Source organism: Procambarus clarkii, chromosome 56 (genome assembly GCF_040958095.1).
Source record: "Procambarus clarkii isolate CNS0578487 chromosome 56, FALCON_Pclarkii_2.0, whole genome shotgun sequence".
Classification (NCBI taxonomy): Eukaryota; Metazoa; Arthropoda; class Malacostraca; order Decapoda; family Cambaridae; genus Procambarus; species Procambarus clarkii.
Window position 1 is genome coordinate 21,511,153 of NC_091205.1, and position 13,466 is coordinate 21,524,618.

The 13,466-nt window shown below is 40.3% G+C and overlaps 1 protein-coding gene across 2 annotated transcripts; it reads right to left on the reverse strand.

Annotated features, from left to right (window-relative positions):
• Window positions 1-840: 840 nt before the first annotated feature.
• On the reverse strand, window positions 841-11,622 carry LOC123770705 (receptor-type tyrosine-protein phosphatase S). 2 transcript variants are annotated; one of them, XM_045762812.2, is made up of 9 exons: window positions 11,121-11,622; window positions 10,612-10,636; window positions 9,683-9,946; window positions 7,839-8,129; window positions 6,185-6,390; window positions 3,748-3,938; window positions 2,441-2,531; window positions 1,691-1,778; window positions 841-1,520 (listed from the first exon to the last, which is right to left on the reverse strand). In XM_045762812.2, the coding sequence occupies exons 1-9, from the start codon at window positions 11,187-11,189 to the stop codon at window positions 1,417-1,419; spliced, it is 1,329 nt and encodes a 442-aa protein (XP_045618768.2). In that variant the 5' UTR covers window positions 11,190-11,622; the 3' UTR covers window positions 841-1,416. The 2 variants fall into 2 exon arrangements, with proteins under 2 accessions (XP_045618768.2, XP_069161940.1); XM_069305839.1 differs by lacking the exon at window positions 10,612-10,636.
• Between the last annotated feature and the right edge of the window lie 1,844 nt (window positions 11,623-13,466).

The window sequence follows — 13,466 nt, forward strand, 5'->3', positions numbered from 1 at the left end:
GAGAGGGACCAAGCTCTCAGGCGGCATTTATTGATCTCCAAACTGCTTTTGATACAGCATACAGAGAAATAATCTTAGAACACGTAGCCTCTTTTGGAGTTAAGGGAAGACTGTTGACATGGCTCTGGGGTTACCTAAGTAACAAAACCGCCTCAGTCTTTTTCAAGGGGGTCAAAAGTAAACTTTGTGCACCCTTTGAGTTAGGTACACCCTAGGGTGGAGTGCTAAGTCCTACACTGTTCAATGACCTGATGCACAAATTAACAATTGATATTCCTACACTACCTGACGAAGCCGTCATCTGTTATGTCGATGACATGCATTGTTGCAAATACCCAAACTAGACTACAAGCTCTACTTGATTCACTCGCTGTTAAAAGGATTGAATGTGGTCTTGTTAACTCTGTAACTAAATTTACAGCTCTCCATCTCCAAGAGAAAACTCATGTCTCTATAACTTTCAAGGGACTCACAAATGATGAACCAGAACTTTGAAACGTGTAGGCCGCACAAATACCTTGGAGTTGGTATCAACAGTTACATTGTAAACTATCTACAATGTAGGTTAAAAAAATACCTAAGCCACTGAAAACACTTATTGGTAAGAATATTGGTATCAATATTAAATATGCTAGATTATTATTTGGATTAAATAAAGATTAAATATTTGGCCAATATTTCGAAGATAAGTTATTGATACATAATACCTTAAGTGTTTGAAATGTGGGAAGATCAGGAGAAAGGTTCACTGGTAACTGGAGATAGTATTAAAAGCTGTTTTTATTAATTTAACATTTATTATTAATATATGTCTTGAGAGTAAATTGTGGTTTATTTAAGGTTTGTGTTTGTTTGTGTGTGTGTGTGTGTGTGTGTGTGTGTGTGTGTGTGTGTGTGTGTGTGTGTGTGTGTGTGTGTGTGTGTGTTTATCAGGTCATATGTGCACGTTAAAATATTTATTTATTTATTATTTCCAAATAATGATGACATTGTAAAATAAAATATTATTTATTATATATACAATTAGCATATAAATCATATTCATTTGCTTCAAAGATAATACTAAAATCTATCATACGATACAGAGTGCTTTAACCCCTTAGTCTATTTATTTATGAATATTTTTATTTTGAGAATATAATATAGCAAAAGCCAGGGTGGGTTGGTTCCCATGAAACCTGGGATAGTTAGAATAGGCTGGAAAGCTGGGTTGAGGGGAAGGGATAGTATTTCAAGCCGGACAGGTATCCAGGATGGGGGCTAGGGTGACTATGCAAGCGGGTAGGGTCGGGGTAGGTGGCCAGGGCGTGTTGTAAACTTTGGAGACAAGGTTAGTTTAGTCTGGATAAGTTGGTGACCTTGATCAGCTTCGTCACTGTGGGTCACTACACTAGTTGGTAGAGACGCCGATGCTCCCTAGTCCAGGGTCATATAGATGGGGTCTTCAGAGTCCTCGTCCGGGTTCTCGTAGATGTGCTCCTTCAACACCATCACAGTTTTTTTTTCGTGAATGTAATATGCTGAAAGGAAATGATTGTTCGTGTGAACATCCTTAAAATGATGACGCAGGTTCTTTAATCACGTTTGATTATACGTTGACATTCAAGTACTTTCATGCACGCTCTCTCACACACACAGACACACACACACACACACAAACACACACACACACATGCTATAGAGGACTTACGGTTGTGGCTCTTGACACTCCTGGAGGTGGCTACGGCGATGGGTTCAAAAGTCGAATTCTTCCTGCGATCTAACTCCTTCTTCGAGCCCTGTTGAGTGAATATATTATATCAAGAATGTGTGTAATTTCTCGACAAAATGACAAAGCAAAGCCTTAGCCTCAGGAGGCATTAAACAGAGGTTAAGAGAACAGAACATAAGTTCTCTTAGGAAACTCTAATCTCTTCTTAGTAAAGAAGTGATTCTTAGCCTGGGGGACTCCTTGGAGGTCCATGGACTTTATTCATACTTGGTGTACGTCATGCACTGTATGAGGCAATCAATTTTCAATAAAATCAAGTATATTCATTGCATGCAAAGATGCATTTATGTGCTTTTGTGCTTGTGTTTTTTTTCAGGGAGGTGGTCCATAGTTTGAGAGGAGGATCTAGATTTTTAGAGGGGTTCGTGACTTAAAAAAAAAAAAGGTTAAGAACCACTTTCAGTGCATTATACAAGTTATTATATATAATGATTATATCACCTGTACAGGATACGAGTATTTCCTTACATTTCTTCGACTTCGATTTGCAGTAATTTGCTCTTGTTGGGATTGAAAAACTTCTGTTTTTTAACCAAATTCCAAAAACAGCAAGTAACTTATATTTTTTTTTTAAAGCACTAAGCCAGCGCCATAAAATAAAAACAATACTTCTTTGTTTCTTAAAAAAAAAAAGTTCCTAATTACAAGAAAATTCGCACGACAACTTACTTGATCATACGCTGTGGGTTTGTCGTTCTTGGAAGTACTGCAACTGACAGTTGAGATGCGAGGAGCCATCGACATGTCCGGACGTGAGGACCTGAAGAGTACACTGAGCTGAGGTGACTGTGGTTCATTGAACTGTTGTGGCTGTGGTTCGGCAAGCTGTTGTCGCTGTGGTTCACAGGCGATTCATTATTTGGTAGCAATATAATGCCCTGCTTGGCAAAGCTTAACCCTCTGTGAGAGTAATTTCCAAAACCTGAATTTTTAATTGAATATTTACAAATATAAACGCCCGATAACATTGCATATAACAAATTAAACAATACAATTACTAAATGAAATTCAGTTGTGTAATTGCACAGATTAAAGTATTTTCCAGGGTGAATTGCCCCCCTGGCGCCGCTCACTAATTCCCGGAGTTTGAGAATTATTAATATATTATGGTTTAACGATGTTTTGAGTGAAATGTAATGTGATTTGGATGGAAACTCAGGCGAGGAATGTCAGAGTGAATGTGTGCTCCAACACTTCTCTGGTAAACAACATTGAGAAGTAATATAAAGAAAATTTCCATAATTTTGTTGATATTGAAAACTTAAGAACTTAGTGGTAGTTTGCAGGCGATGAGTCACAATAACGTGGCTGAAGTATGTTGACCAGACCACACACTAGAAGGTGAAGGGACGACGACGTTTCGGTCCGTCCTGGACCATTCTCAAGTCGATTGTGATGAGTAGTGGTAGTTAGATTTGACTTTTTTTTTACCTTGAACGTTAGGAGGTCCAAGCTTGAACTCTGCAAACTTTGTGACATCTTAGAAGTTTATTTTCACTTCAGTAGTGAACTTTGAAGTCATTTATATATCAACCCATTCATGATGAGCAGCTGTGCGTTAATTAAACGTATTCTCGGGTTATGTTATTTGAGCTGTGTCCGTGAAATTGCAAACTGTGTCGTATTGAAGTGTCAAAACACATAAGCTATCATCTTAAGATGATCTTCTTTCTATGCTATCATGAGAGAACTGCCTGTTGGTGTTCAATTGCCATCCCAGCCGACCAATAGGAATGCGTGAACCGTCTAGCCTGTACACTTCACGGGTTAATCATCTCTCCCTTCAGAAAATCTGTTCTGAGCACATCGTTTTAATAATATTTTATATTTTCTTCCCTACTCCTCTTATGATCCTAATTTGGGCTTATAAAAAAATGCATCAAGCCCATTATAAGTGTTAAAGGAACTTTGGTGAGTTAATTTTTCATATTTCATTCTATACTGACGCCATAGAGGAAACAATTACACATTTCTACCTTCTTTCAGTTGATTTCTTTTTGTCGTTCCTTTTCCTCTTGAAGAAAACCACAGCGGCCACAGCAACCAGAAACAGGAGTCCCCCCACAATGCCGCCAACAACGCCTCCCACCAACGCCCCAATGTTAGGACTCTTGTTAGTCGTTACTTGAATCATTGCTGGAGGACCCCAGCCGACCGACGTCCCTGCCTGGAGGAGACAGAGAGAGAGAGAGAGACTTTGAACACTCGCTTCTTGTGAGGGGCTCTCTGGACTGCCTAGATATCATTTGTCACCTTAGGACGACTGTGGGAGTCATAGTCGTCCTGTGACTAGAGAGATTTACACAGTGTGAAATGAGAGATTTACACAATACTGCAAGGTATTGTGTAAATCCCTTGCATTGGGGATCTGTTTCTTAATAGGTGTTGAAGAGGGTGGTGATTGAAGGGGATTTTTGTGGTCGTCAGATATATTGGATTTATGTACAAGTGTTAAAGGTGTTTACTCTTTGTCCTGTTGGGGAAATGAACCGTTGTTCTGGTTCTGTTTTGTTGGTGTTTCTGTTGATTATCATTGCTGCTCACTTTCAGATTCCTAAAGGAAACGTTTAAGATTTATGAAGAAAACGATCAGGTATTGACACTGACTCATCCTCAGGGTTCTGGTTTCGACAAATCCTTATTAAATTATCTTAGTGAGAATCCGGTCACAATGGCTGTTTTGTCGTAGAATCATGGTGAGAATTAAAGTAAAAGAGACATGCTAAAAGTGAAAGACCTATAGACATGTTAATCGTAATTAGCATGTCTAGGACATGAAGGGAATCATTTCTCTTTGTTTCTAAGAGAGTAGTAATCTCTTTTTAAGGTACTATTTCTAAGATTTCTAGGGTAATCTGTATAGGTGTTTCTTCTAACCTTATACTGTTTTTTATCATTATTTTGGAACATTGATGAACAATGGAAGGCCCCTTTGTCCCGCCATATTGCTCACTATAGAAATTAAAAATAATTTCTAAATAATCTTGGCGTAACTCATCTTTTCGTGAGATAAAGAGAATAAAGGAATTTGATGCCCTGCTGTGAGTGTCAGTTTGCTGTTTAAAGGCTATGCGTTGTGTGAATGGACCTTTTAGATCAGGATAGTGAATAAACAGCAGCATGCATGCATTGCACCATGGCTGATACCACCATGTGGTACTTGGGTCACCCCGCCTACGGTACTCCAGTATGGTCAGGCATGCGTGTCAGGCTCAGTACACAGGGGGAAAGTACACTTAGTGATCTTTGCTGCTACTCTGTTGAACATAATTATGCTCTTCTGCAAAAGTTTAAGAGAAAAGGCTTTTCGTCTAGGAACTTCTTGCGTTTAGAATCTAGTACTGCTTGCGACCCGCCCCCTCCTGATCAACTGGTTTACAAGTCCTGCTTTAAACACATCCTCGTCTGAGCCAAACAGTATACGCAACACTTGGTGTGAGGTCGAGTACGGCTTTTACTTCTCAGTTCTCTCCTAAGTTCACTAATTAAAATCAACCAAATTTGTTGACTACGCCTCAGTTCTGCTGCGCACTCCATCTATCTGGATCCCGCTATCAGTAGCGACAGATAAGATGATAATTATATATGAAATACAATTTTCAGGGAACTTAATTCTGTGCAACAATATTTGGGTCAAGGTATGTCTGCATTGGTGTTACTGCTGTAGGCTATATTGTGATCACCATTTTTATTTTTTGTGGGGGTGGGGGGGGGAGAGGTTGCAGTTTGCATTTAGTTTGTAGTTTGTATTTGGAATTGTAGTTTAAGGATTAAGTGGGCACTGTAATATATGGTCAGCGGGTGCTTGCAGGATAGCTGTACTTCCTAATTGTATTCCTCAGTGGTAGCGTTATATCGTGGATTGTATTCCTCGCTGGAAACATTGTATCCACTTTTGTATTCCTGGGTGGTAACGTTGTATCGTGACTTGTATTTCTTGGTGGAAATAATCTCTCAATTTGATAAGTGACTGAGACAGAATGTACACAGAATACCATGATTTTGTACATTACATCATGGTTGTGCACAATACATCTTGATGGTAAACCTAGACAATCACCTTGCACCGTGATGGTGTCTGTTCTTAAACAACACTGCACTGAGATGACGTTGTTCCGTTATCAACTACTATTGAGCATCATTTTCCCCATTTTCTCATGTTACAACTCACTATCACAGAAGACAGAGGTTGAATATCTTTTTCACTGTGAAATAACAGTGTATGGTGACAGTGATGGACCTGGCTAATGAATGAAGCACAAGACAAGAGGATTCTACAGAAGGTATATTGGCTCAATCATTATATCGTCACAGTGTACCTGTAAAATGAACATTATATTGTTGTGATACATCTATAATGTATGAAGGATACAGGATACTTGCTTGAGGAACGTAAACGCTGCCAAGTCTAACCTGTACAGTGACATTGAACTGCGTCTTTGGGTGTAGGCCGTTGATGGTGAAGGTGGTGGCGCCGGCGGAGAGGCTGAAGAAGCCGTCGGGCCAGACTACCTGGTACTCCGTCAGCGCGCCGTTTCGCTCCTCAGGCTCCGTCCAGGAAACAGTCACACTGCTAGTGGTTGACGATGTTTGTTCCAGATTTGATGGCTTCCCGGGCGCTGTCAGAGCGGAAATAATACGAGCTGAAGACGATTTTATCACTGAAGACGAGGATTTCCTTTTCCTGCATGATTATCTTAATCATTTAAAGATCATTTGTAGAACTTAGGACATTTCAGATTGATTTTTCGTGAGGCTGCTAAGCTTATTGAGGCATTCCTAGAACCACTAGTGAGCTTCGACGGGGTGCTACTCGCAACTGGGGACGTCAGATGTAAGGAAAGGTGATCAAATGTCTGATCCCTGCGCGGGAATCGAACCCCGGATCATTCAAGGTTGTGAACTGGCTGCGCAGACTACGGCGCTACACAATACCAACAACATAGTTTGGATTCTCGGTAAAGGAGTAATTCAAAACTACAACTCGAAAGTTTCTTATTTCTTTTTAATGTAATCTTTTAGTCGTCAAAATCACCTGTAACGTTAAACATCTGACACGTTAAACACCTGACACGTTAAACCATCCTGATATCTTCATCGATTTAGTCATCAGAAAAAAATATGATATCATTGATGTATTACCAATTAAGTTAAATTTTTTCAGAGTGATTATATATTGAATTTGCTGTTATTGTTTAATTTTTTGTTTAACTTGTGTGGTGTTAACATCAACGGGTGGTAGTTTGATGTTAGAGATGTGTCTGCCTTGTGATGACCTGACACAGTGATGAGGAGTCAACTCCTGAGGTAAATGTTTTAATTACATTACTTGATAAAGGATTGTTGTGCTGTTGCAGTAATATTTACCATCCTTGTGCTCTCAAGACTGGTGGTAAGACTGTCTTCCGCCAGCCTCCAGGGTAGTAGTAGGACTCTACCAGTAAACTAAGACTCACCAGCCTCCAGGGTAGTAGTAAGACTCTACCTGTAGACTAAGACTCACCAGCCTCCAGGGTAGTAGTAAGGCTTTACCAGTAAACTAAGACTCACCAGCCTCCTGGGTACTAGTAAGACTTTACCAGTAAACTAAGACTCAGCAGCCTCCAGGGTAGTAGTGAGACTCTACCAGTAAACTAAGACTCAGCAGCCTCCTGGGTAGTAGTAAGACTTTACCAGTAAACTAAGACTCACCAGCCTCCAGGGTAGTAGTAAGACTCTACCAGTAAACTAAGACTCACCAGCCTCCAGGGTAGTAGTAAGACTCTACCAGTAAACTAAGACTCACCAGCCTCCTGGGTACTAGTAAGACTCTTCCAGTAAACTAAGACTCAGCAGCCTCCAGGGTAGTAGTAAGACTCTACCTGTAGACTAAGACTCAGCAGCCTCCTGGGTAGTAGTAAGACTCTACCAGTAAACTAAGACTCAGCAGCCTCCTGGGTAGTAGTAAGACTCTACCTGTAGACTAAGACTCACCAGCCTCCAGGGTAGTAGTAAGACTCTACCAGTAGACTAAGACTCACCAGCCTCCAGGGTAGTAGTAAGATTCTACCTGTAGACTAAGACTCACCAGCCTCCAGGGTAGTAGAGGAGCAGCAGTCCCACGCACCAACAATGTCATTACCGACCACTCCCGCTACACACACAGTGTAGGTCGTCCACGGTGTTAAGTCACTCAGGTCTGCATACGTTGTGTAAAGTTCTTGAGAGCCTTGGCGGGTGTTGTCGGACCAGAGGACGTCGCCGGTATAGTTTACCTTGTAGCCACCTACTGGACACTGTGTGTCGACTGGAGGCCAGGTGACAGCGAGCTGGTGAGGGGAGACGACCTTCCCGCAGGTCACTGACGGTGCTGGCGGGGCTGTGGAACCATGGACAAGTTACGGCATTAATAGTGGCCAGGTGAGAGTAGCTTGGTAAGAGGAGGCGTCCTTCACGCTGTGATGTAGCTCAATTAAGCGATGCTAACCTCACCGACAAATAGCAACTAATTAAATGAAATTTTAAGGGTGTTTCAAAACATATCAGAAGAGATGCTCTTCTAAGAGCTGCTCTTTGTCATAATCTCATATTATGGATTTATCCAAAAATGTTAAGGATCGGAGAGTCAAAGCTTCTCCTTATTATGAATTAAAGTTGCCCTAAATTTAGTTTTCCTGTTTACGCTGAGCGCAAGTGTAAACCCGTAGCATATGGACGTTCTAAGGGCGGGCATACATAATACAGTAAAGTATACAACACGAAGAGCCACAGTCTGAAGTCCAGACTCCTAGGGCCAGATTCACGAAAGAACTTACGCAAACACTTACGAACATGTACATCTTTCCTCAATCTTTGACGGCTTTGGCTACATTTATTAAACAGTTTACAAGCATGAAAACTTCCCATTCAACTGTTGTTATTGTTCTAAATAGCCTCTTGGTGCTTCGGAGCTCATTAACTGTTTAATAATTGTAAACAAAGCCGCCAAAGATTGAGAAAAGATGTACAGGTTCGTAGGTGTTTGCGTAAGTTCTTTCGTGAATCTGGCCCCTAGTGTCTAGAAGAAAGAGATCCTCGAAGTATTGTCTCTAATAAACCTAACAGTCGTGCTTCTCCTCAGACTGGATAATATTATATCTATGGATGAATAATACCTCGTTTTGTTGGGGACAGGAAGCCTGTGTATATATACCTTAAATATAAATCTAGAGAGAGGGAGTATATATGACCCTCCCCAGGATGCGACCCCACAATAGGCTGACTACTCCTGAGTACCTATTTACTGCCCGAGAAGGAATTATCAGGGGAAAGCGCAAACCCATTACGACTAAATAGCGCATAAAAGGATCAGGATAAGGATTAGGGATGGGACTGTGGGGTGGAAAGAAATGGTGCCCAACCACTTGGGCGGTCGGGGATTGATTTCGGGCCTATCGGGCAAGGGAGCCAAGAACTTACTCAGTGAGTAAGCTTTGTGTTCCAACTTTCGACAGCTGAAGGATACTGCGAAACTTTCTAGCATTCATTTATCTCATTACCTGGAACTAAATCCTTTATTATTTAAGTCCAAAATAAAAAAAAATAAGAATGGTGGTAGAAGAACAATGTCGACTGATATATGCAGAGGATCTTTATTATTTCTTCAAAATTATAGTCATTATCTCCTCCGAAGTAAAGAATTCTCAATCATTAAAAAATATATATTATTCCTATGTAAAGTGTAAGCAAATGACAAAATTTGGTTTATTATTTCCAAACTTGAAATATATTGATGTGTTTAAAGCATCTTGCTTCTATACACTCCCTACTCTATATACACATTACTCTATATACACAATACTCTATACACACCATACTCTATATACACCATACTCTATATACACATTACTCTATATACACATTACTCTATACACACCTCATATACACTCTTACCACCAATGTTTGTTACTCTGCTGACTGGGTCACTCTCGACACCAAAGCCTTCGCTCGTAGCAGCCGCGACGGTGACGGAGTAGTTGATACAGGCAGCCAGGCCGGTGATGGTGTAGCTGGTGGTGGACGTGCCGTTCACCTGAATGTCGTCCGCACCATCCTCCCAGGTCCACTTGACTCGGTACTTGGTAATGATCCCATTGGCTTTATCCGGAGCCATCCATTTGACGTTCAATGAAACCCTGCTGTCAGATGCTCTCGGATCTGTTAGGTATTGGGAGAACCGGTTAATATATCGTATATGCCACAAGATATTCGTGTAATTGGTATATGAAATTGGAAATACATTACTGCTCAGCATCTTGATCGCAAGTATTTACGTCTTGCTTTACAAGCGTCGAGAATTACCACCGTCCTTCGTCAAAATAGTAGAGACACATTAATCTGAGTCACATTAATCTTGTCTAATCAACAGTCTTCAGTGGATTTTAAATATTCCTGTGTCTCTTTTATAGCTAAAGCCTTTGTCTGATATTATTACAACTCAAGACACAGAACTGTAATACATAAGATTTTGCAAATTATGATTATAATTTAAAAAAAAATTATTATATAATATTACAAGTTGCACTATTTTGGTTTATGTAGCGTGCTGCGTGTTTGATTACTGCACAGAATCTCTGGTTTATTGAAATATAATAGAAGCTTCACCATCACTTATTATCTTTAACCTGTACTAAAGTCACCATCAGTTATTATCTTTAACGTGTTCCAGAGTCACCATCACGCGTTGGTTGTACCCGGTCAACGTCTCACTATCATTCATCTTCATTATAATTTACAAACCTCGCTATCATTCATCGTCATTATAATGTACAAACATCACTATCATTCACTATATTATCACCCAAAGCCTTCACTGAAATTACCTTCACTGTCCAGAACTGGATAATTCTGAAAGAAAAATAACATAGTTTGTATATTTATACTCTACTTCTATTGTACATCACCGATCATCATAAGAAATTCAAGAATGATGCAGATAATTCTTCAAATGTAATTTTAAGGAAATATAAAATCAAAGCTGTATATTTACATAACAAAACTAATTGTTGTTATAACATTATTTAGTTTTATTAGACAAATGGAAGCCCCTAACTACCACCTATCAGTGATTATGTGGAAGTTACAATATTAAGATATTTACTGTTTATAATGCTGCAAATTTTAGTATATTTCTTATCTCTGAGAGAAATATGTGAAAAAAGGAGATTTAAGATATCATTAAACCACAATTTTGCGTGTGATAATAACTGAGAATGAGTTCGTGTAGTTATTTTTGAAGTATATGAGAGTTGTAGATCAAAATCCTGTAAAAAGAAGATGACAGAAATCATTCTGTACACTAAGTTATGAAATTGTCCAAGAAAATCTATACCTGGTCTGTCTCAGTCAGTCGGGATAACGTCGCGGTCATCAGCATCAGTAAACAATACACTCGTCCCATCTCTGTGGTGAAGCGTGACCTTTGTGGGTCGTCTGGTCACCACCCACTCAACGGACACTGACGGAGGACTAGGAGTGGGTCGTCTGGTCACCACCCACTCAACGGACACTGACGGAGGACTAGGAGTGGGTCGTCTGGTCACCACCCACTCACGGACACTGACGGAGGACTAGGAGTGGGTCGTCTTGTCACCACCCACTTACGGACGCTGACGGAGGACTAGCAGTGGGTCGTCTGGTCACCACCCACTCAACGGACACTGACGGAGGACTAGCAGTGGGTCGTCTGGTCACCACCCACTCACGGACGCTGACGGAGGACTAGGAGTGGGTCGTCTGGTCACCACCCACTCAACGGACACTGACGGAGGACTAGGAGTGGGTCGTCTGGTCACCACCCACTCAACAGACACTGACGGACAACTACCAGTTATTATTGGCTTGTTCTATAAGGCCGCTGATAAAAGCGGTCGTTATCTAAACAAATATCCACATATTTATGTCTTGCCAACAGTTGCCTGCAGTCGGCAAGGCGCGGAACGCTGCAATGGAAGATTGCTTTTGACCAATTAGTCTTTCTGAGGACTTTGTTTTATAATCACGATGCTGACTTTTAAAATTATTGTTTATTTACGGTCGATTTTTACTAATGTAGGACCTGAGTAATTAGCCTATTTAGGTTAGGGAAAACATGAACAATGTTCAGGAGACTGAGGAAGGTATCACTGAAAACAACATGAGAATCCGGAGGCTCTGAAGACAAAGTGGCCGATGCCAGATATATACAGCATACCTGTATATGTTTAGTTACAGGTAAGGTTAATTTAGGCGAGGTTCACTTAGGGGTACGTTTGGCAAGGTTCAGTTAAGTTAGGTATAATTCAGTTAGGTTACGTTAGGCAAGATTCAGTTCGGTAAAGTATGGCAAGCTTCAGTTAGGTTAAGTTAGGCAAGATAAAGTTAGATTCAGTTAATCAAGATTTAGTTAGGTTAAGTTAGGCAAGATTCAATTAGGTTAAGTTAGGCAAGACTAAGTTATAAGTAAGAGAGGACCGTGTAAGTCCATGTGGAAGAAGAAATGACTTAGCATTCACAACAAATTTATACATAGTGCAAAATAAGATAACTAATATCAAATACCCGAAGCCAAGAACTGGAAATTGCTTATCAATGACACAGATATGTAAGAAAACAAATAGATAAGACTGCACATATCCGCGATAGATAAACCAAACGCCATACTTACCTGCTACAGCATATATCACGTCATTATTCTTAATATTTAACCCGGATATAATATAAGAAAACGTTTAAAAGCCACGAGGAAGATTCGAACCTGTGCTCTGAGTACCCTGGAGCAAATCTTCAACACAACTACACCACGACATGGGTTAAAAAGCAATGCAACCTAGAATTCAACTGAATCGTTTAGGGTTCCTGAGGCTTACGCTGAAGCCTAATCAGGGAATTTACACATATTGCCCTTATATGCGCTCTGGCTTGCAGTCTAGGAATTCCACCTCCCCACGCTTCTCTTCAAATGCCAAGATATAACATATCGGCTGTCAGATAAGAGATGCAACTTCTGCCTCATTATCAGTGAACAAGTGATAGGGAAAAGAGAGAAGCGTCCAGTAGTCTATCTCTCGACCCTCTGCTGACCGGGTCCTCGTCCACCTGCTTGTCACATAGACCTGGCTCTCTGCCTGCATACCTTGTCTCGCAAGGGTCGGATTTGGGATATTTTGAAAACTGCAGGGGGGTTTGGGCGAAATGTGATCAATCGCTGATTTCAGTAATTGGCATATTTTCGGTATAAGGAGTTGTAATTTCAAACTAGAAATATGTGCAAAGAGCCGGAATTTGGCTCCAAAATATGGCTCAGGAGTTGGATTTGGGATATTTGGAATATTTTGAAAACTGCAGAGGATTGGGCAAAATGTGACTCATCGCCGTTTTAAGTAATTGACATATTTTCGATATAAAAAGTCGTAATTTGAAAAGGAAAATAGGTGCAGAGAGTCAAAATTCGGCTCAAAAATCACGCCCAGTATTCATATTTCTGACATATCAGATATTTTGAAAACTTCATAAGACTTTGAGCAAAATATGACCCATCGCCGAGGTATAAAAAGTTGTAATTTGAAAATGAAAATAGGTGCAAAGAGTCAAAATTCGGCTCAAAAATATCGCTCAGGAGTCAAATTTCCGACATTTCAGATATTTTGAAAAATGAAAGGGGGTTTGGGCAAAATATGACCCATTGCCGTTTTCAGTA